The sequence below is a fragment of the Triturus cristatus genome, chromosome 7 (genome assembly GCF_964204655.1).
Source record: "Triturus cristatus chromosome 7, aTriCri1.1, whole genome shotgun sequence".
In the NCBI taxonomy this organism is placed as follows: Eukaryota; Metazoa; Chordata; class Amphibia; order Caudata; family Salamandridae; genus Triturus; species Triturus cristatus.
Genome location: NC_140590.1, coordinates 123,431,157 through 123,457,690, shown reverse-complemented (window position 1 = coordinate 123,457,690; position 26,534 = coordinate 123,431,157). Strand labels below are relative to the sequence as shown.

At 45.0% G+C, this 26,534-nt stretch overlaps 1 protein-coding gene across 1 annotated transcript in view; it reads right to left on the bottom strand.

Moving 5' to 3' along the window:
* The window catches only part of LOC146809006 (uncharacterized), a 91,377-nt gene extending 75,300 nt beyond the window's left edge, over positions 1-16,077 (bottom strand). The window contains exon 1 of the mRNA XM_085614815.1: positions 15,354-16,077. Within this exon, the coding sequence (XP_085470941.1) occupies positions 15,354-16,077 (724 nt within the window). The remainder of the gene's footprint in view (positions 1-15,353) is intronic.
* Positions 16,078-26,534: the final 10,457 nt, after the last annotated feature.

The window sequence follows — 26,534 nt, the reverse complement described above, 5'->3', positions numbered from 1 at the left end:
TAGTTCGTACCCAGTGAGTCGCGCAATAGTCAAGTGTTGCGTTTGCGTTCTATTTACAAGAACCTCTACTGCATGTGGTACTTGAACTGTCAATGGATGTCCTAACACTATGGCATCGCTCTGTCTTATCGCTAAAGCTGTCGCTGCCACTGATTTCAGGCACGCAGGCAAAGCCTGAGCTACGGGATCTAATGTACTAGAAAAATAAGCACATGGTTTGTGTGCTCCTGCTTGTTCCTGTGTGAGTACTGACAAGGCAGTACCTTCGCGTTCTGTAACGAAAAGTGTAAACTGTTTACTGTAACATGGTGTTGCTAAAACAGGTGCCTGACATAAAGCTTTCTTTAGGCTTTCAAAAGCTTGTGTATGTTCCTGAGTCCAAGGGAGAACAGTCGATGTGGCTGCCTCCTGTGTTGTCAACTGGATGAGTGGTTTTGCTAGAAATGCATACTGAGGGATCCACTGCCTACAATATGAAGTGAGGCCTATGAAAGCCCGTACCTCCTTTTGTGTCTTGGGTATTGACATGTTAGCTATTAACTGAATGCGGTCGGGTGTAAGCTGCCTTCCCTCCTTGGACAGCGAGTGTCCAAGATAAACAACTCGCTGGACACAGAATTGCAGCTTAGAAGGGGACACCTTGTGACCCTTTTCGGCTAGAAATTGTAAAACTGTCAGTGATGCTTTCTCACATTCGGGTTCGCTTCTCGCGGTGATCAGCAGATCATCGACATATTGAAGCAAGGCAGTGTTAACTGGCATGTGGATACTGTCGAGTTCTCGTTTCAGTGCTTGGCTATAGATGCTGGGGCTTTCTGTAAATCCTTGAGGTGCGCGTGAGAATTTAAAGCTACGTCCATTTAAACTAAATCCGAACAAATATTGGCTTTCCGGATCTATTGGGACGCTGAAAAAGGCATTTTTGAGATCAATTACAGTAAAGAATGTTGCTTCGGAATCAATAGCTGTCAGTAATGACGAGATATCTGGGACCACAGGGAATTGTGGCACAATGCATTTGTTTAATTCGCGCAGATCAATAACCAATCGATATACTGGCGGTGCCTTTGGATCTGTTCGTTTAAGAATCGGAATTATCGGTGAATTACATACATTGGAGTCTGTTTCCACAACTACTCCTTGGGCAATGAGCTCGTCAACGATTTGTAGTAAAGCCACTACAGCCTCTGGTGGTAACTTGTATTGTCGCATTCGTGGTAGTACCACTCCTGCCTTTAGTGTGAGTCGATATGGTGTAATATTCATGCAACCAACATCAGTAGGGCCTCGTGCCCATAGATGTGTAGGTAAAGTCTGTAGTCGGGGATCCATGTCTCTAGACACATAGTGACCTTTAAAATCACGTAAAAACAATCTTACTCCTTCCGGAGAGCAACATATTATAGCTCCTAGAGCTTTCAGTGTTTTTATTCCTAACAAGTTTTCTGGACATGATTTAGTAAGCAATAAATCTGTAGTTCGGGTCAAAGGTCCTATCGTAAGTGGAAGAGGCTGTGACACTTCATTAACAATAGGTTTTCCTGAAAAACCAAGGGAAATATTCTGTGAGCCTGAGAGGGGTGCCCCTGGAACTTCACTACGTTTTATGGTTGTTCGACTTGCCCCTGTATCGAGTAAAAATTTTCTGTCTTGGCCTAATAATTCACTATGTACATAAGGTCCTTCTTAATCTACAGGGATCTCGATAAGGGGTAAGTCAACTTCCCTCTCTAGGCTGGTTCATGCGTATCGCTGATAATCAGGATAGTCGTACTGTGCGGTCTGGTACAGTTGTTGTGTCGTGGTTTGTGTGGCAGCAACGGGCAGCGCTGGTGCAGCTGGCACAAACTGTATAGACTGTGGTGGAGCTGGCATGGCCTGTGCATGCTGCAGGGCTCCTTGTTCATTCTGATCCTGTCTAGGTGGCCGTGGTCTTTCTTTTGTATTACCTATGGCGATATTATGTTTCAAGACTGGACAATCGTGTACGTAATGACCTGGCTTTTTACAATAATTGCATGTCCCTTTTACAGGTCCTGTTGAATCACTGGAATGTGTCGTACCCTTTTTATGTCCTTCAGCTGGAACTGTCTGGGAAACTAGCATTTTCATTTTCGTGTCTTTCATACGTCTATGTTCATGTTCTTGTTCCTCTCTAATTCTATTGTGATGGTACTGTAACATTTGTAACATTTGTGATGGGGTGTTACCTTGCCATGTACTCTCGAATTTTAATACTCTGTTCTTCACTTGAGGCAGGGCATTTTCTACTAATTTGGTCACAAACAGATGCGGGTATGATTCGCTACTTGCTTTTATGCCACTATTTATACCAAAACATTTTTCAAATCGGGCATAGTAATCACTAGTGTCTTCATCTTGCTTCTGTTTACAGGCTGAAATTGTACCCCAATCTTCCTTTTTCGTGGTTAATAAACGTGGCAGTACCTGTACTAATAAACCTGGTAGTGCTTTAGTTTTATCCCCAAGTCCTGCTCCTGCAGTTCGGGCCTTTTCTTCTGCTTCTAATACTGACCATTCTATCTTTTGGTCTCCTACCTCCCACTCTTTTTCCCTGAGTTTCTCATAAATGCCAGCAGGCATTAATACCTTTAATATTGTCATAATGTCGGGATAGGTATATTCTCCCATGAGTAACATGTCTTTAATTTCTCGGTGGAAACCCGCTGGGTCCTTGTCATGACTTGGTACCACTTTCTTCATTTCTAACAATTCTATTTTCGATATGGGCGTATATACAAACACGCGTTTAAACTCATTGTCCTCGCCTTTTATTGGGTGTACTTCTCGTAAAGGATTCTGTCTGTCCATGTAATACGTGGTTCTTCCCTTAATGGGCAGTGAGACATGCTCTGAGCATACAAAAAGAATGTACTGTTTTCTTGATTCTAGTATTTCTTTAATTAATTTAGTACCTGAACCTCTCCATCTATTCATCAGTAGTTCAGTCAATATATCAGGTAAGAGACCAGGATACGAATGCTGGCTCTGATATAGTATAAGGAGTTGTTGAATCATATAAATCCCAGCTAAACGCTGTTCATCTGGGGTGAGATTCAAAAATGTGCGTGCTACTGTATCATCACTATACTTTCCGGCACTGTCAACCCAATGGACAGCTGACCTGGCTAAATCTTGTTCATCCATAGAATCGAGAAAATGATAACCCCTTCGTTCTCGGAGTAATTTGTCAGCGGCTTGGAACGAATGCTCGTTAGACCTTATATGAACTATAGGTGTTTGGAAATTCCTGGTATTATCTGGACATATCGGACGTATCGGGTCAATAAGACATCTATTATTATTACAAGATCTTCCTCTACCTACATAGGCTATGGTGTCTGACTGTCCTGTGGACAGTCCTGATCCTTCCTCCTCGCTTTGTTCGAACTGGTCTACCGCTAATCTTTCTTCGTGTAGGCGTTCTATTTCTTTACGGATCTTTCGGCACATGGCTATTATACAATTTTGCTTATCATGTCTCCCTTCTGATATATTCTGGCTCCATCTGGTAAGAATTTGCATTGCTTCCGGGTCTACCCCCGGTCGGTCTTGATTTCTGATCACACAATTTATGAGGAAACGTAACAGTTCCCCCTGTATCTCCACTTTCTGGTATTCCATAGCTCTGTTAATACTTTCAGAATCTCGCCCTGTTTGAACAAAATGATATATATTATCTAGATGCGCAGTCATTCCTGGTAACTTCCCTAAATACACTGCGGCTCGTCTGATACGTAATGATGCCATGATCATTTCGTCCTCTTTGCCGGGCACAGGGTCATATCTACAATCTACAAGAAGTTCCTTAAGTGTGCGGGCATTTATGAGTTTGGGGGTACGTGAATGTGCTGACTCTTGAAAGGTAAGTTTATTTATTCTGGGTGGCGTGGAAAAAATGTTGGCAGCACCTCCCGTAGCCCCATCTGGGGTATCGGGTGTGAAAGGGTTCGTTGAACGTGATACAGCAACTATAGGTGTGGACACAGCTATAGAAGTAGCTGTAGGAACAGATGCAGAAACAGATGTGCTTGCCGGAATTTGTTGCTGTAGAGATACCGGTACTGGGTCTTGGCGTTGGACCTCCCTGGCAGGCGGTCTATGTGGGGCGGAATTAGCATACTCGGGAGCTGCGTCATCTAAATATGAGGAAAGAAAACATCTTCTGCGGTTCTAGGATGCCCCTTAGGATGTACCTTTATTGGAAATAATGGGGTTGGCAAGTCTTTTGGTATCTCTGGAGTAGCCTTAGGTAATCCTTCGGCCAGAAGGGGATACATACCATTCATAAGGGCATTTCTTTGTCTGTCTACTTGTTCTGATTTCACTCGGGTACCTTCTTCAATTAATAGATTTTCTCGAACTTTATTTGAATTCTCTCTATTTCTCTCTTCCTGTCGGAGTGCTTTTTCTGTACGTCTATGAGATTCTTTACGCCATAACTCAACGGCGTCTTTCTGTGACTGTCTGACTTTCCTTTTCCATAACTCTTCCTCTACTTTCATGATGCACTCTGCATCCCAGGTCCCCGCTGTGGGCCACCTCTGACTTTCTGGTAATTCCTTGGTGTAGTCTACCCATAAATCAAGAAATAATATAGCGTCTAAGCCATGTTTATGATACATGAAGTACCCTGGAGTGTCCCTAGGAGGAATAGGAACGGCTTCTTCGAGTACCCCTTTTCTTGTTGTGATCTGTCTTAATTTCGAAAAGAGCGGCATATTGAGAACTGATCTGATACTTGATTTTAAACAAACTTAATACAGTAAACACGATAATGAACAGTCATTCACACCACAATATGCAGAACGTACTTAAAACATTTAACATTTAACATTTACCTGAACAATCAATAATGATGACGATCTAAGGAAAACTTAATCACTAAACATAATACCCGACATTAACTGAATCATTCTGAATTATATACTTGATATACTAGATATACTGCTAAACAGTACAGATACACTGCTAAAACAGTGCAGACCGGATTTGTGTACCCAAACCCGTCTTGACCGGCACAAACTATGTGCACGTCAGAAAGCCTCCCCAGTAATGGTACTCACCGGGTAGCTCGGAAACGGAAGGCCTCGGAAACTGAACTGAACTTGAACCGGACTGGACTCGACTCGAACACTGCGGAGACTGGACTCGTCTTGGGACTTCGGAAACTGGTGGGCCTCTGTATACCTCGGATCTTGCTCTCTCAGCTAGGCTCTGGTCGGGATACTTCGCACTTCTCACCGCCTCGTCTGGGTGTTGATCGCAGCCTCAGTCGCCCCCGCTTGACCGGAGGGAGATACAGGAAATCCTGCTGGTACGCGTTGTTGTCCGTCCAGCTGTGGCAGGAGACCGGGCCTGCAACTCACCGCCGGCGCGTGAGATGAGAAAGTGTCCCTGTTCGGGCGCCATTCATGTGGTAAATAATTTAATTACCGGGACTTAATTTGATACAGAAACATAATAAAATAGCTCAGTAAATAAGAGGCAGAATCCGTGGTATTAGAGGTTCGGAATGGGCTTTATTCCAATGGTCGATTATAATCGGTTGCTCCAAGTTCCATCACCACGAAGGTTCAGGAAGTGAAGTACATACATTATTGACAATCAATTACTTTTATACAATAGGCATTACAGTGGAGCATATACAAGAGGCGTAACAATTGATAGTGGTGGTTCTATGAAAGAATTTCGCAATGTCAGCAGAAATACTTGGCAGAAATGCGCGCGCAGCAGCATGACGTGTGATTGACGTGCAACTAGGGGGTGAAGGGGACTTGACATTTAGCTCTACATGTGGCGACAGAAGTCTGGAGGGTCAAGTCAACCTAATCCCAAATCATATCTACCATCCTATGTTTAAAGAACTAAGTTATCCAAAAGAGAGGTCTCTTCGAGTAGAATCTTTATTCTATACTGACTATACTGACCATTAGTGCGTGTACAAGCGTCTAAGTGTCTACACTAGATGCGAGGGCGGAAATCTTCCATAGCAATAGGACTATGAATTACTTTCATAAAGACAGAGAAGTCGAGCCTTTGCTCGGTAGCTGGAAGAATGTTTACTTAAACTGCTAGACAGGAATGCATCGGGCAGGGAACGGAGCAGATAACTCGAAGGTGGAATACAGTTTTTGGCAGGCAGCAGGCTGATGTCATGCTTCGTGAGCCGCGCAGAGAATGAAACAAAGTTCATGGTCACGGATGTAGGCTCAGACTGGAGCTTTCAGAGGCAGAAGGCAAGAAGAGTTCGATGACAGAATCAGGGCCTACTTGCCTGGACTGTAAAATGGCATAAGTGAACCATATAAAGCCGGTGGCCTTTCATACTTAGGAATGGAATATCCGGCCTATTCATGGCGGATCTGACAGAGGACATGTTGACGGTGGACGCACATGAGTTTGCGTCTTCATAACTGGAACTGGAGGGAACATACATGTATTTGTGATTCATACATGAAACCGTTGGGGTCCAAGATAGGGGACATAACTGATCAGAAAAATCCATATTTCCACAGTGGGGTGGTGTGTAACAGGTTTTGGGACCTTGCCTGTGCCCTGTCCAGTTCAGTACATGTGGGTTCCATGTCAGTTGGCACTGATGCTGAGTCCAGACATGGGAGTTAGTCTCTCAAGTGTAATGCCTTACAGCGCGCATGTCCTATGTTGTGGCCTGTGACATGATGTGCATGAGTGTGCGATACGCATGGTGCAGGGATGGTGGCGTGTGTTGCAATCATTCCCATTCAGGACCATGGAGTTGTGTGGCCACTACTGTCCCCTGGGGCATATTTTCCTAGGTGTCATGTGTGTCATCACAAAACGTGGACACTCTCAGTGTCTACAGCATAGGTTGTGCTCTGTGCCATTGTCCCCTGGCGCCATGTATAATGACGTAAAATGTAGTACAAGTGTCCAATGTACAGCCTGACCTGATTTTCCTTGTTCATACTCACGTTGGCCAGTGCCTGTGTGTCTTGTTACAATCATCTGATGGTGGCCATTTGTACATGATTATTTGGACAGGCACACCTTGGGTATTTGGCGTCCAATCTTGCATTTATGCTGCCCCTGTGTATTTCACCCAGACTAAGAGATGTAAGTGCCACCTGTGTCTCAACAAATTGTCTCATGTAGGGGGTTGTTGGTGCGGGCCAAGCCTACATGTCAAAACCAGAATTCTCCTTGCTAGGTCTGGCCAGTGTAAGATGTTTGTCTGGACATACACTCAAGGTGCAGTGAGCCAGTCATGGTGGGCATGTTTTCAGTATTACCTATGCAGCATGTGCCTCAAGTTCATGGATATGGTCCCTCCTCCTCCCTATTTTCGGCAACGCTGTGTGGTGCAGATGCAGTGCTGGATTGTCCCCAGGGCCTGGCTCCTATGTCAAACTCCATTTCATGTCATTTGCTATTGTGTCATGCTCTCCATGGATTTTCATTGTCATGGTGGGTCAACCAACTGTGTGTTGCATGCCCTACATCTGTACCTTGTTTTGTAGGTGTTACTGATCTTTCTTTGCAGGCTATGCACTGTAACCTATGTAGATTGGACTCATGTGACATATGTATACAGGTGTGTGATTAATTGCTGTCTCCTCACCTTGCCCACAGCATCGTCGGGGGACACGGAGGGAGACATGAGCACAGACGGAGCGGAGGGACCGAGCACCAGTGCCAGCGTTGACATCGTGCCTGGCACATTGAGTGGTACTGAGGCGGAGGAGAGTGAGGCCGAGGACCTGTCCACTGGCACGACTGAATATGAAGCTGACGGGTCCGAGGATGATCTCTCCGAGTGGGCGGAGGCTTCACCAGCAGCTGACAGCGGCACAACATCGCACCCCGCCCCCTCCATTGCCATCAGCCGCCTCCCACTTGCTCGTGTCCCTTCCCAGCGTGCCCGGTCACCACATGTCTCCTTCCTGACAGGCACCGCACCCCCTGCCCCTGTCTCCACTGCTGCCACCAATGCTGAGTCTGTGGACATCCAGCGGCAGTTGCAGGTTGGTCAGGCTGCGATCCTTAATGTCCTCCATGGCCACAGCCAAGTGCTGCACAACATGGAGGCATACTTGGAGGGCATTTTTTCATCGCAGGCTGACCAACGCCAGTTGCTGAGGTCCATAGACTCAACACTGACTGCAGCAGTGGGTCTCCTGCAGCGCTACGTCCCACCCCCTACCCCTGCCCCATCCACACTTCCCGCTCCCATGCCTGTCCCACGTACACCCAGACGTCAGCATGCACCCACCACAACAGACACAGGCACCACACCAGCAGGGAAGGTCATATGCACACCTCCTGGCACGCACACACAGGGTGAAGTAGGCACACCCACTGGGTCGGGGGGCAAACGTAAGTCATGCAGCCAGAGTGGGAGTCCGCATTCCACCCAATCCACTGCCTCCAAATACCCTCCCCTCAGCTCTCCTGGCCACAAATCCGGCAAGGATACCTTCATGGCCGCTCTGTCCCTGAGCCCCACTGTGACACCACCCCGCAAGCGGTCAAGGGAGTCCCTGGTCAGGGTGGTTGAGTCCCCCCCCCTGTCCACACCCTCCCCCAGTGGTGCTGCGACCCATCCCTCCGCCCCCCCCCCCCCTCCTCGGGGCCTGTGGTTCCTTCGGGTGCAGGGGAGACGCTGGAGGACCTTGCTAAGGTGTGCAGCGACATCCTGGCCTCCGCCTTTGGCCCTGCCCCACCCCCTGTGGTGGAGTCCTCCATCCCTGAACCCACGACGCCTACCCTTCGCCCTCATGTCCCTGCGGTGCCTGGTCCTTCCCCCCCACATGATGCCCTCCCCGCTGTGGAAGACGAAGGAGTCTGACTGTGCAGGCAAGCTAGGGGACACGCGCCCCACTGTGTCCCCCATCCAGCTGTGACTCATGGACTGCCCTATGGGCTTTGTAAATATTGAACTTTATCCACACAAACATTTTTTGATAATGCTGAATAAAGCCATTTTTTTTTTCCTTAGATCACTACTGCTTTTCTGGTATTGCTGTTGGTGGGGCTGCTACATGATTTTGGGTGGTGAACATGTGTTGGGTGTGTGGGAAATGTAGTAGTGTGCTGATCATAGGGGGGACCCTGGTATCTGTGTGCCATCACAAGGTGTTAGCTAAGTGTCTTTGTTCATGTAAGCAGTTACTGCATGGTGAAATTGTCCCAAGGTGTGTTCCTTCCTCTGTGTACCCTGACATCTTCGCTGCAGGGTGTTTCCACTATGTGGTGCTGAGCTGTGTCTACATCAGCTGGGGGTGTGACGGACTCCTTCAACTTTGCACATGCATGCTGAACGATGTCTCCACCTGCATCATTCGTGGCATCCTTGGTGGTCACTGTACTTGTGTATGTAGACTGTTGACACAACTTCATGTGGACATGTTCTCTTTTAGGCGCTATGCATGTGTGTACTCCCAGCCTCGCACACATGTGGTACATGTACTGCAGGGTCTTTGTGCACCTGACTGACAATTGTGGCAATTTGATCTGTGGGTACTCCACCCTTATATTTTTTCCATGGGCAATGCTGGGGGCCTCTGCACCCACCCCTCCTATGTCTGGGCACTGCTGTGAGTGATAGGCACCCACCCCTCCTGTGTCTGGGCACTGCTGGGAGGACTATGCACCCTCCCCTCCCGTGTCTGGGCACTGCTGGGAGGACTCTGCACCCATCCCTCCTGTCTCTGGGCACTGCTGGGAGGACTCTGCACCCACCCCTCCTGTGTCTGGGCACTGCTGTGAGTGATAGGCACCCACCCCTCCTGTGTCTGGGCACTGCTGGGAGGACTCTGCACCCACCCCTCCTGTGTCTGGGCACTGCTGGGAGGACTCTGCACCCACCCCTCCTGTCTCTGGGCACTGCTGGGAGGACTCTGCACACACCCCTCCTGTGTCTGGGCACTGCTGGGAGGACTCTGCACCAACCCCTCCTGTCTCTGGACACTGCTGTGAGTGATAGGCACCCATCCCTCCTGTCTCTGGGCACTGCTGGGAGGACTCTGCATCCACCCCTCCTGCGTCTGGGAACTGCTGGGAGGACTCTGCACCCACCCCTCCTGTGTCTGGGCACTGCAGGGAGGACTCTGCACACACCTCTCCTGTGTCTGGGCACTGCTGGGAGGACTCTGCACCCACCCCTCCTGTCTCTGGGCACTGCTGTGAGTGATAGGCACCCACCCCTCCTGTCTCTGGGCACTGCTGGGAGGACTCTGCACACACCCCTCCTGTCTCTGGGCACTGCTGGGAGGACTCTGCACCCACCCCTCCTATTTCACGATATGTACGCTTAGAACATACATGGGTGTGGGTTAGCTCCATGCATACGAGGTGGGGGTACGTGTCGTACATGCACGGTTTGGGTGGGGGTACGCTCCATGCATACGCGGGTGAGGGTACGGGTCGTACTTCCACTGTTGGGGTGGGGGGTACGCTCCATACGTATGCGGGTGAGGGTACGGGTCGTTCTTACACTGTTGGGGTGGGGGGTACGCTCCATGCATACGCGGGTGAGGGTACGGGTCGTACTTACACTGTTGGGGTGGGGGGTACGCTCCATACGTACGCGGGTGAGGGTACAGGTCGTACTTACACTGTTGGGGTAGGGGGTACGCTCCATACGTCCACGGGTGAGGGTACGGGTCGTACTTACACTGTTGTGGTGGGGGTACGCTCCATACGTACGCGTGTGAGGGTACGTGTCGTACATACACGGTTGGGGTGGGGGTACGCTCCATGCATACGCGGGTGAGGGTACGGGTCGTACTTACACTGTTGGGGTGGGGGTACGCTCCATATGTACGCGTGTGAGGGTACGGGTCGTACTTACACTGTTGGGGTGGGGGGTACGCTCCATACGTACGCGGGTGAGGGTACAGGTTGTACTTACACTGTTGCGGTTGGTGGTATGCTCCATACGTACGCGGGTGAGGGTACGGGTCGTACTTACACTGTTGGGGTGGGGGGTACGCTCCATACGTACGCGGGTGAGGGTACGGGTCGTACTTACACTGTTTGGGTGGGGGGTACGCTCCATACGTACGCGGGTGAGGGTACGGGTCGTACTTACACTGTTGGGGTGGGGGTACACTCCATACGTACGCGTGTGAGGGTACGGGTCGTACTTACACTGTTGGGGTGGGGGGTACGCTCCATACGTGCGCGGGTGAGGGTACGGGTCGTACTTACACTGTTGCGGTTGGGGGTACGCTCCATGCATACGGGGGTGGGGGTATGGTCCGTACATATGCGTCCCTACGCTATGTGATGCTTGTGCGGGCCGTACCCAGGCCTTTGCCACGTGGGTACAGCCGTCCTGCCATTGTTAGGATGACGTAGGTGTGAGCGGGGTACGACTCGTACCCACGCTCTTAAGGCGTGGGTACTGGACGTACCTGTATTGTTGTGTTGCTGGCTCGCGTCGTCAGGCACTTCCGTTGTGGCGGACGCTGGCTTTGCTGGACACGCCCCCACCCCCTCGTAGTGACCAGGGCCTGGGGGTCAGGTATGCCCAGGGCATGTGTGCTGTGTGACTTTGGTGGGGGTTTTGTGGCCTGCCCCTGGTCCTGCCCTCCCCCTTTCCCCCCTCCCTTTGTTGTTCTGACCTTCTGCGGCGTCTGTGTCCGAACCTGTAGAGGAGGTCGACTGCTATGAGGGCAGGGATGACACGTAGGTTCGGGTCCATGTCTGTCCGTCGCGTACAGGTACTCCTTGTTCGCGTCGTCCTGATTTCCCGGCAGTTTTTGGCAGCCGGAAAATATTCACCGTGCGGGATGACGTCGGTGCGAATCGTGATTCCTGGTTCGTGAATGGCAGGCTGCGTGCGTCCCGACGTCACGTCGGCGCTTTCCCGGATCACATTTGTATGTTTATTTTCGTCGGTCGGGGTTTTGTACGATTCGTACGGAAATGGAGTTTCCGTGCGAATCGTAATTCCATGTTTGTATATTTTGATGACCGGGTACGCGTCGGACGGAGAATATGCTCCGTCCGACGGTTCGTACCCGGTTTTTACAGGATCGTGATCGGCACCCAAGTGTTTTTGGTTGTATTTGAATGAAGATGTTCTTTGTAGACAAAATGCTGTTTAGTTGATGTAGTCTCTGAAAGTTAAAGAACATATATTGTTTTGGTAGTTTTAGTTTTTTTAAGTGGGGTGGTATTGCTGTTTGGTATAGACTATAGGTGTTAATTTATACAGGGTATTAAAAACTTAAAAAAGAGAACATGGATTTGTTTTGGGGTTTAGGATGTTTTGGGGTTTGAGTAGGATTTAATTAATATTTTAGAAAGTATTTTGATAGTATACTTACTTTTTTAGTGAGTCCTTTCTGGCAATGTTCAATCTTTTCTTTAGCTGTTTAGAGTAATATCTGTAGTGGAAACATAAAGAGATGGAATATATAAGTTAGTTATTTTTTTGAGTAAAGATAAATTAGTGTTTTAGTTTAATTTCGCAGTTTAGTTAGAAAAGGTAATTTACTTACGTTTTTAGAATAGTAGTAGGATGTAGGTTTCTTCTGTTTAGCAGAGTTTCTTCTTCGTTCAATGCTTTGGTTTAAGGCACAGTAGAAGACTTGTTTTAATTGGTTTATATAGTGGATTTTAAATTGTTTCTTGAATGTGATTGGTTGCTTTCTGTATGTGGCCTTTCTATTGGATTTTTTGAATTTTTTTTATTTAATTGGTTTCCTTTTATGGAAAATGCTAAGTAAGAGTATATTTTGTTTTAAAGGAGGAGAGTTTTAAATAATTATATAGAAAAAGATTGTTTATAATGTGTCTTAATTTTTTTGAATGTGTTCGAAATGCCTATTTGATAATTATTTCTGTGTTTTTTTTGTTATGTTGTTAAATATTTATATAGTTATAAATGTTATGTTTATGTTTAAGTTGAATATAATTGGAAAATGTATGTTTTAGGAAAATATTGTATTTATGTTGTTTAAAGTATTGGTTTTATTAGTATTAGAATTGTCGATATATGTAAAAAAAACGATATTATTGATGTCTATATTTTGGTTATCGATATTTGTTACATGTGTTATATTTATTTATTTATGTCGATAATTAGTATTGCGATATTGATGTGTGCGATTTTTGTGTGATCGATTTAATTGTATTACGATATTTTAGTGTCGATATTAGTGTAGTTTTTTTAATTAAGTATACAATCTCGATAATTTTGATGTCGATATTTTTGTTGCGAAATTTGTGTAGTTCGACAATGTGTCTTTCGATAATATATCAGATATCCATAAATAACACAGGCTAAAAAGTGAATACTTGTCTGATACTTCTAAATAGTTCTACCCCAGTGTACCTAACCTAAGTGTAGTACAAGGTAAGAAGTAGGTACTGTTTTCTAAAGTATGGTATATACTAAGTTTATTTGCAAAGAGTCCCTCTAGGTTCTAATCAGCTCCATACCTTTGAATGAGAAAGGTGGGAATCTCTTTCTGAATCTCAAACTCCAACACCCCGCAAAGGGAGTCAGAATACTGGAAGCTGGATTCTCTGCGAGCAGGGATGACAGCGTCTGGTCAGTGCCGTGCCGTACTTGCCATGGTAAGCGAAGATATATTTATACCTGGAAGGTGATTAGGAATGTTAGCATTGACGTAAAGTCAGACAGAGGAAGACGTCATGAATGAACCCCTAAGGAATAGTAGTTCATGCATAATAGATGAGTTCTTGGAGAAATCAATAATCCTAGCTCGGGAAAGTCCCGATGGCTTAAGTGTCTGGTTTCTAAGAACTCGTTGTGATGTTGGTATGGCCGGATGTAGGTGACCATGCCTCTATTTGAATAGCATGGCTAATGTCTAAATAAGGAATGGGATTTTATGCCTAAATAAGGGCAATGCGAATTGTGCTTATATAAGGACAAGATTCAGGGAAACCTATGTACGGGCATCTAAATCGAAACACATCACCCACTCTATTGACGAATGATCGATATTACTAAATGCTAAACATGCTAAACACATAAAAAAAAGTATCACATGTTCACTAAAATCATTTGTAAAAGCATACTAAATGAAGTCTTTGTTAAAAACTTTGCTAGACATGAAATGCAAAGGTGCTGTACATATTAAAGTAATGTTTCATTCTAAGCATATATTTACAGTGAAAGCTAAGTGAATGAACCTAATTATATACACGTATGTAATGAAATGGTCCAATTTTACGGAAAGGAAAAAAATAGTTCAGAGCCATTTCATATCATGATTACATTAACCCTGGGCGTCGTGCTTCGCTTCGCCCACGGAGTGCACGTAGCGCTGCCTGCTTCGCCGTTTACGAAGTAGGCGTAGCAGGCAGCGCTACGCACACTCCGTAGCGAAGCAGAGCTGCCCGCCACCCGCCTCCCGCCCGCCCTAATTTTAAAATAATTTAAAGAAGGTTAAGGTAAATAAACCACCTTGAAAGCAAGAAGGGTACAGAGTTCCTCGTGTATAGTGACAGGCGGTGACCGAGAGTGGTGGAGAAAATGTCTCAACCAACCAGTCGTGAAGAGAGAGTAACAGGAAAAAAGGGGAAAATTCCCCTTGGGGGAACTAGAGCTCTCACACACCCAGCAAGCTAGGTGTCATGCTTCATCATATGAGCACTGCCCCTCGTCAAGTCGGCGCTGCAATTCTTGACGGGCTCCCGAAATCGGGGCTCTTTGTCGGGGATCTTTTGTTCCTGCCGATAGATGCTTGGGGGTGAGGGGCCTAGTGTAAAAAGATGTAGCAGAAAGTGGATTAAAAACGGGTCAGTTAGTCCTATTTGACATTTTATTCCAAAGGTAAACTGCCGTATTAAAATAGTGTAGAGTGGCTAAGTGCTAGGAGTTAAGTGTCTAGGCATGTAGCTCTACTCTATTGGATCGACATGTTTCTTGCCAGTTGTGTCAGGAGGATCTAGGCAATTCATCAGGATCAACGAGAAAACTGTCTACATAAAGTGGTAAAGTAACATTTACATACCACGTCCTAGGGTCTTTAACCTGTTGGCGGTAAAATAAAATAAAGAAAAATTTAATTGATCCTTACAACAATCTCTTCACACCCTATATATATGTTAAGACCAATAGTGTCTTAAGATTCACCGTGCTGGAGGTGTGTGGAAGAACCACTACATACAGTATAGTGTCAATAAACTGTGTAGAAGTGAGAAAACTGTGCACATGCCACAAGGGAAATGTCCTCTGACAGGTGGTAGGTCCCAGAGGGTGGTTTGTGATGGGTTTTTATGTTTCATAGGTCTTGTGTGAATCAAGATGTCTCTCAGGCTACATGTTCTAGTGTAGGCAAACCTAGGTTTGGGTATCTGTAGGTCACCTGTGTTGAGGATACTCCAATGTTTAAGGATGGGTTTCTTGGTTAGAGCAGAGTTGGGTGTAAAAGAAGTAACACATGTGATGACATCCTCGGGTTGTTTGTGATGTACTTCTAGTAAGGCCTCTCTAGGGTTGTTTAGGGCTCTCTTCATAGAGTCCTTGATAACCTTGGTTGGGTAACCCCTAGTTTTGAGGTTTTTTGCTAAAACAGAAGCTTCTGATTTGTAGTCAGTGGTGGATGTACAGTTACGTCTGATACGTAGGAATTGTCCCACAGGGAGGTTGTCTTTCAGCGCTTTAGGGTGATGGCTCTGGTATAGGAGAAGGCTATTGCGATCTGTGGGCTTTTTATACAAGCTAGTGGAAAGCTGTCCTCCTGATAACTTGATGTTAAGGTCAAGGAATGCAATAGTCGTGTCTGAAACGGTGTGTGAAAATTTCAAAAAAGGGTTCTGCTGGTTGATCCATTGGATAAACATGTTACAGGTATCGGCAGGGCCATGCCAAAAGATCAAAATATCATCAATGAACTGTTTCCAAAGAATTAGATGTTGTTGAAACGGGTTATGTGCAGTGTTGATGATCTCTTTTTCAAAGGTCGCCATATATAAACAGGCCAGGCTGGGGGCAAAGGTGCTCCCCATCGATGTACCCTGGCACTGGTGATATAGCTGGCCTTGGTACTCAAAGAAGTTTTCGGTTAGTGCTAAGGATGCACAGTCCATAATGAATGTGACTGGGGTCGGAGAAGTCCACTCCAGCGAATTCAGGGCCGCTTCCACTGCTATTAGGGTGTCTCCCTGAGGAATGTTAGTGTATAAGGCCTCTACATCGAGCGTAACGAGAAAGTCAATGTGGCGTCCCGGGGCTGCCTCTTCTTCATGCAAATGCGCATGCGTGGGCGTCCGTGCATGCGCATTTGCGTGAAGAAGTTACAGTCAGAAAGAAGAGTGAGCCCCGGGACGCCGCGCTGAAGGTAAGGAGGTTTATGTTTACTTTTAACCTTCTTTAAAATATTTTAAAATTAGGGCGGCGGGGAGGCGGCCGGCGCGGAGTGGGGCTACTTGGAGCGCGCGAATGTGCGTAGATTTTGCCGCACTACGCGCTGCTACACGTAGCCCCACTACGCCCACTACGCCCAGGCTTAGATTACATAAATGCGGAGAAAAGGTGACAATGTGTCCGTGGAAGTGTTCAAATAAGTCTGGTCTCTATGAATAGTTTACTGTAAGCAGAGTTTGTAAGCCATAAAAGAAAAAAGTTAATTATCTGAAAAGGTTCCAAATTGAGTCTTTTTCGTTTTTGGAAAATGAAGGCCAAATTCATAGATTATCCGGTACACTGTGAGCCAAATCAAAAGTCAGTGTAAGATGCTGATGAAAACATGAAATTTTCTATTCCTGTAGACAAAAAAAAATCTACCAAAGTTGGTGATAGGTCTATTACCTCATTTAAAAGACTAACTGCACATAGATGTGACGCATCGTCAGTAGCAGTGTTCGTTACCGATGTTACCTGTGTGCCTGTTGATCCATCTCGTACCTTAGCAGTAGCATGCGTCTCTGAGGTCTCAATGAATGCCATCATCAGGATTGGTAGCCTCTGGGGACAACACAGATCATGGGCCATTATCGGGTCCAGCAGAGTATCGATATCCATTGGCATGACTGATGGGAGTGTTAGACAGATGTCTAGCACGCATTCTTCACTGCAAAGCAGGCAGCGTAGAACAGGTAAGATGCAATCTTGCCAGATTGGTCTGAATGACAGAAACCATGTGGTATTTAGTTCTCATAGACGAGGTAAACCCAATAGCTGTACTATGCGCTCACAACACTTCCTCTCCAGGAGAGCTTTCTCCAAGTCGCAGGGAGTGACGCTGGTGGATAGGCTTGCCATAGCGTAGCAGTAGGAATAAAAGCAGGATTTCTGCAACGAGTGCTAGAATTAGCGGCAGACCACCAAACACCGAGTGCATGAAGTTTGGAATGATTCTTTTGGACTGCTTGAAAAGGTGTTAACAGTCCTGAACATACGGTCTTAAATACATGTACAATACCGCTCGTATGAGACATGTTTAAGATTCGTCCCAACATTTCTGTGGAATGTGTAGGGCAGTTTGTACGTAACAGAGCCTGTATCTCAGCCAAAGTCCTTGCAATTTGTAGATCATAGGTTTCTTTGGCTGAGGTCAAAGGCACGGTTTGTTGTAAAAAAATTGGCTTTTATTCTGCATAAAGTATCAATTCAGATAGAAGAGATGTTCAGTGAAGGCCATAAAGGTGACTCACGGACTGTGTCTATTTGGGGGAACAAGACTTGCATACAGTAAGTGACCCTGGAACTAACTGTTACTAGATATGGGATACCTGGCAACTTGCCACAATAGCTCTGATCATTCAACATGAGGTAACTCCCATTTGAAAGGTGTCCAAACGTTGGATTAATCACAGCGGCCGGTGAAGCTTGCAGGTGGCAGGATAAATTTGCAGTGGAACCGCTACAAACCCCGTGTAAACGAATATCTTGACATATGAGTGAACTGCTCAGTGCATTTTCACAGTGTGTACTGCTAAGAAACACTTCACGCCTCCCACTCCAACATGTGTGTGTGTAAGGTAAAACCCAACCTTTCATATTTGCCTGCTGGCATGTGTACTGAAAATGGAAAGTTATAACAGGCAGAGTTATTTTGCCATGAATGATCCATTCTGTGCCGGTTTTTCTGCTACCGTAAATGACAATGTTTCCAGTTTTTCAATGCTCAGCACTGTATACTTTGCTCCCCTTTGTGCCAGTTTGATCTGTTTATGAGTGAGATTGTATTCTGAAAACAGAGACGACGTGGTAATGAAACGCCAAGGCACATAGCCTGCACGCAAGTTTTGTAGCGTCCAGGCTAATAACAGAATAGAACGTAATTGAGACTGGCCTTGTCGCAGCAAAGACCAAATCTTGTTCCCCAATGTCTATAGCAGAGGATACAATGTTGTCCAATTAATATATCCTGGATGACAGAGTCGTTAACCCATTTTCTACAACAGTGAGACATTTCTCTAAATTAATACGATAACTTTCTCGTATTCTTTCTGCGGCGTCTGCTTAAGTAACCTTCCATATTTCATTATAAGCAGCATAGAAGCCGGCATATATGAAATGTTTTTGACGCGGTTTTCTTGGACATAGCAAGAATTCCCTAAGGTTTGCGTCTTCCTTAAGTAAATATAAGTGTTATTTCACATCCTCTAGTGTAGATGTCTGTAGCCAATCAAGGCATAATTTTCCTTCACTGTATCGTGTTACTACCCCTGGATGCTGTCTTTGAACATAGCGTGGGTCTGGCCTATTGATAGTAAAACCCTGTATTTTGTTCAGAAATCTTTCTTGACAAATGTTTGTGTCTGTGGGCCAGAGCAACCATTTTTTCCATTCGGAATCTGATCTGTTGTTTTGTAAAAGTGTGTCTACTGTCACATCTCCTTGTTCAGTACTATTATTAGCTGGAGTTGGTACAGAAGGTGTATTCATGTCTTTGATCTTGGCGAACTCAAGGCAAGACGTTAGTTGGACAGTGTCATTCAAAAACATTATCTGCTGTGGAATGATGCAGGCTCTAAACAAATCATCAATCCCCTGCATTTGCCAATCTGTTGTACCCCAGACAGATTTTGTGTCAATTGTGTTTTTCCAAAAGTCGAAACCCTGTCTAGACAGTTGGGCAATAAAGGCTGCAGAAGAAATCTGTTTCGTATTGGTTAACATATTTTTCGTTCGTGTTTTGTTCACATTTTTGAAGTAAAACGTTTCTTGATTGGATGTATTGTACCCTGAAAAATATGAAAACTTGCAAACGTTTTTGAGCTACCCCTTGGTGGTGTAGGACAATGTTCCCATTGGTTATACATAAATACATTTCTAGGTGTAGCAGATTTATGCAAGAAATGATGACCATAGTGGTTGTGACAAAAAAGCTGTTCATAGTTTGTTGAACCCTCTAAGTATTCGTGGTTAGAGAATGCAGCAGACCTTTCTAGATCAGACATCATGTTATTAACAGTCTCAAAGTCCCAATCATCAGAATAGGTACTGGAGGTAATAAAGTCACTTAATGAAATCTTAAATAAGTGTGGAGTCTTCAAAAGTTCAGACCGGCCGAATATATCATAATCCGTTTTGTCCCAAACTATACCATCTTGTATAGGAACTGCTGTGATGTTCACTGCTGACAAGTCTCTTGCTTCACAATGGGATGATTTGTGTGGTTTCAAAAGTAAGTTCACAATTTTACTATCCGTGTCCAAATGAATGTATCATCCATTTATCAGCATGCTCAGAGTCATCACTAAAGCCAGTCAAAGCAGAAAGAAAAATATTCCAGAAATAATACATAGTTCAATCCATGGTGAAACCAGATAACTCTTTTTCACGTGACGAAAGAAGTCTTGTGCTTTCTCTTTGAAAGTTCTTTTGGCGTCGTTTCTAGTTCGCTTGGATTTTCAGAAAACGTATCAAAGTTGATGAAATAGCCAGAGGCAGTTCTATCAATGGTTGAAATTGCATCAGGATTCGTTGAAATCGCTGGAACCAGTTGATCACTTGCTACGTTGGTGTAGACAGGTGTATCAGGATGAACTGTTATTTGGGTTTCATGAGGAATGAGTTCCATAGCATTGTTGCTTAGTCCTTCATCTCTTACTACTGAATTCTTGATGGTGATGAGTCTTTTAGTGTGAACCTCTTGGATAGTAGCTAGAGGAGTGTGTCTGCTACTTGATCGGAGTCCACATGGCCTACTGCTTAGTATTGGCCACATTGTGTGGTTTGATGAGGTCGATGGTCACAAATCTTTTCTCCTTTTTACCTGCAAGGGGCGGCAGAAGTACTGTTCTTGTTCCGTGAATGGCTAGGACAGGTACTGGTTGTCCGTAAGAAGGCCCAAATTCCTTCTTGTCCGCGATCTTCTCTCTGACTAGAGCCCCAACTTTTGGGATGCAGACAGGCCTTGCTGGGACAGCTGGATTTTGCCCGGTGGTGGTTGGCTTCAGTAACACATTGCTTTGTTTTAATCTTAGTTCATTTAAGTCCTGTAAAACAGCCAAACGATCTTTGATATCAAATGGTTTATTTTCCACCACTGTGCCTTTACATTCGAGATCAGGAACCCACATTCTTGTCCCAAATAGGATCTCATATGGAGTGACTCCCCCAGAGAACTTCTAGGCAAATTGTGTAATGAGCGTTGGACCCCATAAAGATGTCTGACCCACCGGTCACCCGAACCTAATACTCTAGCTGTTATAGACCGCTTTATGTCCCGGTTTTTCCTTTCCACAACCGAATTTCCCTCAGTATGGAATGGAGAGGAGTACCGCAATGCAATGCCCAAACTGGCCATGGCTTCTTTGTAAGCCCGAGGGCTAAACGCATGGCCCTGGTCAGAATGTAGTGTGCCTATTGCGTATGTGCCGATAAAGTCTCGCAAATCTTTTATATCAGTTCGAGCGTCAGCCGAGCGCTGAGGCCACATCCATAGGAACCTTGAGCACGAATCCACTGTGACCATGATATATTTATAGTTACTATCCCTTTGCAAGGGACCGCAGTGATCCAGGTAAACACAAGCTAATGGTTTATCTGAAATTAACAGGGGCATCTGCTTTTGGCATTTTTCACATTCCAAAACATAGTTTTTGGTCTGTGTCCTAATGCCGGGCAAACAATATCTCTGTTTTAATAACGATACTGTGGCGGAAACACCTGCACGGGCAGAGGCTATCCTTCATGTGCTGCTAGGATTAGTCCTAATCTATGTTCCATGTTTGGAATTACCCTATCCCCCACTCCAGGGATTCGAGCAAGCGGAACGTTGTTCGCATCAATTATATACGAGTATTTGAGTGGAAACTTTTTAGGTAACGCTGCACCACTGCCTTTGCCTGAAGCATTGACAGCCAACATTATCTCACTGTCTATTTTCGTTTTTGAACGAGTGAGCGCCGATACGGAAGCCGTTTGCACAGCCCCCTGTGTGGCTTCTTCAGCCAATGAATTCCCTGCACCGTGAACGCCATCACGTTGATGACTCAGTGTGTGTATCACAAGAGTGTTTTGTAGTCCGTCTCGCAACTGAACTACTTGTTCCCAAAGTGTTTTTTGTTTGATTGTGCCACCTTTTGCATCTTTGAAACCATTTTGAAGACAATTCTGTAAATATTCATTATATGATTGAACACAATAAAAAGAATCGCACAGTATAAGTGTGGGGAATTCGCGATCCGTATTTTCAAGTGCCAATTTGAATGCTTGTAGTTCAGCTCACTGAGCTGTACAATCTCCTAGAGATTGTGTTTTTGTGACCATTGGTCTGAATTTACCATCGCACATGATCAAGAGGGAGAATCACAATAGGCAGAGGACATTCGTGTTCGTATTGCAGGAATGCTTGTGTTTTTAAATAAGGATCAAAAATATATTCAACATCTGTTGCAGCAAGAGAATTAACCCATTGTATCCATCTCGGATGTAAAGCTTTTGTATTTGGAATGTTCGCTTTTGTAACTGCTTCTAAGGCTGGGACCGGAATCACGACAATAATGCGGTTCCCCTGAGCTAGAGCTCTTTCTTTTGCTACAGCGGTTTGAACTGCTGTCAGAATTTTTTCTGTCGAAGTGAATCGCATTTACGCTTGTGCATACAAATGTGATTTGTATGCAATTGGTATTTTTTCATGTTCATTAAAAGTTAAGTATGTGAATCCGCATTGACCCGAAATTATTCGGATCACTAAATTGCGTGTATTTACGCGTGTTTGTAAGTGATTTGTTGCTAACATGTCAGCTTGTAGTGAACACAGGATATCTGTGTGTTCCTGTGTCCAAATTTTGTTTTTGAAATCCGGTTTGATTAATTCGTAGAGAGGTTTAACCCTTTCTGCGTAATTTAGGATGTAAGTTCTTCCAAAATTTAGGAAACCTAGAATCGACCGTAAATTTTTCAGCGTTTTTGGAGGTTGAAGCAGTGCACACTTTTCTAAAAAGTTAGCTGCCAGGCTTTTACCTTCACTTTGAAAGCTCATATCCTAGGAAAAGGACATTGAGATGGACAATTCTTGATTTTTTTAAATTGAATTTGTAGCCCTCAGAGGCAAACCCCAGTATAATGGTATTTACCCTGTTCAAGTGCCTATCCAGGTCATCGTCTGTCAGATAGATATCATCGATATATGACAGTGCCTCGTCATCATAATAACTCTGTTACTCTTGCTGAGAATAACCCTGGGTTGTTCTTGAACCCTTGTGGGAGTAGACAGAAGTGACGCTGGGTCCCCATTATTGAGAAAGCTGTCAAGTATCTACTTTCAGTTGCTATGTTTTGACAAAAGAAACCATTTGAAATATCCAAATGTGGTTTTATATATTTTTTAAGCATAATGTTATTCATTAATGATATACTGTGTGCATTTTGCACTGCAAATGTTTTAGAATAAGTGTTAAGGTATCTGTAATACAAAACTAGACGATATGTATTGCCTGGTTTGGAAACAGGAAACAAAGGATTGTTAATCGATGAGCTGCATGTTTCAATCACCCCTTGGTATTCAAGTTGATCTAAGATCTCCCTGACCTGTTTTTTAGCTTCTTGCTTAATTGGGTACTGCCTTTGCGCAATAGGTTGACATTTTAATTGGATTTTGTGGTAAGGTGAGTCCTCATCCCATCCTACATGATTTTTGTGTTTTGTACAATGCTGGGACCTGGGCTACTGCTCATTTCCTGGCATAAGTATATTTGAAATGTATTGGAACATGGTTGGAGAAGGCTGGCATAATGATGTGTGCGCCATGTGGGCCCTCCCTGACAAATTCTGGTGGCCAGTCCTGTTCTGCTAGAAGTATATCATAACCCCTTGAAAGCTTCTCCCAAAACGGTGCTTTCACATTCCTTGGTATGTCTACCTCTATCCGGAGTGTTATTTCATATAGCTTTTGTGGAAAACTAACCCTAGTGTCTACAGTCTCAACTGTGATGTACTCATTCAAGTCCACTATCTCCAGAAGTTACTTCAGGTTCTGCCGAGCTATTGTTACTTCTGCTGCACTGTCCACTGTCTGAGACCATTCTCCGTTCTTGAGTTGTGTTTTCAGGATTTTCAGCATGTCTGATCTTCAGACCTGCTATATTTTTCTTAGTGAATTGAGGTTTTGGTTTGTTTTTCTGAACGTGTTGATTACTTCACACGTTCTTCCTTGTGATCTGACCGTCCTCTTCTTTCGGATGTCTGTGAAGATGTCTGAAAGGTACGAGAGGAACGTGTATCAGTATCTTGATACCTGTCAGGTTTTTTCAAATTATCCCTATTCCTGAGGTTATACCTCATGTCAGAGGGCTCCTTTTGAGGAGACCTACCTCGGGATTGAGAACGTTTCTCTTTTGAATGTTGTTTGTTATTTTCCCGCTTCTTTTTAGAGGATGTAGGATTGTGCTTAATTGAGTCCTTCTCAGGACCTTCAGACAGTTGTGGTTTAACTGCTTTTCCACCTAAACTGTCTCTGCCTAATTCTTCATAGGTTTTTCTATTATTCTGGGTAGTTCTTGTTGATGTTCTGTTACATCAAATTCCCTTAATCGTTGGCGGATTGCCACTGCTGCTGATGAGTACAGGCCCCAGCTAGGCCCGCAAGGCACAAGGGTTCGCTCTCCTGTAACGGAATCTATAAGGAAGTTGGCACGGAAACTGCAAAGTACAAAAACAACGTTTATTAACCCTTAAGGGTGGTCCTACAATCCACACAACACTCTTCAGTATTGCATGGAGTAGCACAAAGAACATTCGTACACAGTCCCCTTTTATACACAACAGAGGGGCTCATAAGTGGGTGGATACAACATGAGGCCGAAGAACATTACCATTTATGGTCATTCTCGATACTGAATCAATACATGGGCGGAGCCAACACACTCCTTAAGCCCGCGAAAACACATGGTCAAGCAAGGCTAATTATAACAGATGTGGTCAAGTCTGGGCATGCGCCAGACGGACAAGAGAGAGCTATTTATAAACTGTTGCTAGGCAGATTACAAGAGCAACTAACACAGAGGTCGGACTCTCCTCGTGACGAACACGTGGCAGCATGTCAATACAAAATGGAGTCCGGACTTCGGTCAACATAACCGAAGAAAACACGATAACAGGGGAAGCATTAATGTTTTCAGTAAATGCTTAATCACATTCTGCTTTAATTTACAACAGACGACCCTTTCAGCATTTACTGAAGACATCCGGTTTCCAAGAATAATCATCATATATATCAATTATCATCATTCCCTTAACCTCTTTAGCTAGACCCTTCTGGCGAGCAACATCGGCAGTAGCTTTCTTATCTGGAATGCAGAATGAAATGCATACGGAACAGCACAATGGTCCACATTGAATACACATACAGAGAAAGAACAGAATTGCTATAATAATGCAGAGACCAGTTAAGACCTTCCATCCCCAGGTAGTAACCAACGCCCAAAACCATCCAGAAAAGGACCAAGTGCCGTTTTCTGTGTGGATTTCAGCTGCTATTTTATGCAGCTTGTTAATGGCGTTATAAACGGATGGCGTATGATCAGGAATGAACACACAGCAGCTACTTCCAATAATTTTACAAGCTCCACCTCGATCAGCTAGCATTACATCCAATACCATACGATTCTGTAATGCAACAATCCTAGTTATTTGTAATTCTTCCGTAAGATTCCCAAGTGCGGCAGCAGTCTGATTTGTCACAGCTTCTACCACTCTTGTTAATCTTCGGATCTTCCTACTATTCAAAGCAGCTCCAACAAAGAAAAACAGTCCTAAGTTAAAATCAATATACTGTTGCAAGCTAGTATCGGTTTGATCCACATCATCAATTGATAGAGTACGTTTATATCTATTTACAGTCACATTATTCAACAGTTTTAAATCCTTATGATATGACGCGGGTGCTAAGAATACAGGAGGTAATAGGAATGATACGTAGCATACCCCAGACCACCCAGCCGGCAAACGGTAATAACCTTTATTTCCACATACAAAGTAGGTATTATGGGATGCTAGGAAGGTACTATTATTTAACCCGTCGATGTTTAATACGGTTATGCAATCACTGACACCAACAGGGATAAAACCCACACTCTGGACACACAGGTCCGCTTGAGCTTGTGCTACTTGGATTACGAATTTGTCCTTCCCCACAGTGTCTCTGGTGTTCGTGAAGATATAGGGGATGGATTCATTGTCCGGTCGGTACTCTTCCCATTCCCAAATTGTCCCATTCGCTTGTGGATATCCATTCTTGTCCTGATGGCATTCTTTATTAAGTCTGAAAAGCAATCGTCCCACTGTCGGTTTCCGAGTGGCAAAAAGCAAAGTGTACCATGCTCTACAAGAGCCATTGTGAGAGAAAGGAAGTGGTATGAATGGCGTACCTCCTTTCTTCTGATGGGCTGGCATCATCCCACATATCCAACAGTTCGTAGCGTTCGTAGCAACGTGGGTGTGATGCAGCATCTGAATGAAAGTATTATTCAAATAGGATTGTCGATGCTTCAACTCTTGATATGGCAACGTATAAACGTAGTGCTCCGCAGGCACTGGAGTCGTCAACACAAGCGTCTTTCGAGCAGGAGTTGCCTCCTCCACAAACCATGTGGTTATACCAACGATAGCTACTGTTAGCATGAACCCCAACGCACAAAGAATTTTCTTCTTCTCCATGTCAAAAGATACAATACCCTGATATCTTCCTGAAACTAAAAAGTCTGTCAGAACTCTTCCCCTTGGGCAGCGGTTGATTTCTTCACCAGCGGGCCAAGACGGGTGTCGCTACACTAATGCAGGGCTGATCCCCCCCCCTTGCCTCATCGGCTCTCCGTTTCACTAACCCAAGGGCCGTTCTGACAGTATGTCCCGGTACTGGAAACCTCACTTCCTTGGTCGCAGATGATATCGCCTTCCTCCAGAAGTCACGTGGTCCGAAAAGAGCTCCTCAGTGTCTCGTGGCTCAGCAGCACGGCCTGTCTCTGCTGCTAGGATTTCTCGTTGATCGGTCAGCACGGCAGACTCCACCAATCCGGGCGGTACCTTTCGACAGTGTAAGGAATGGATCCAATTCTTCCTATTCGAGACTCGCACTGCCGTCCTCGTTGCA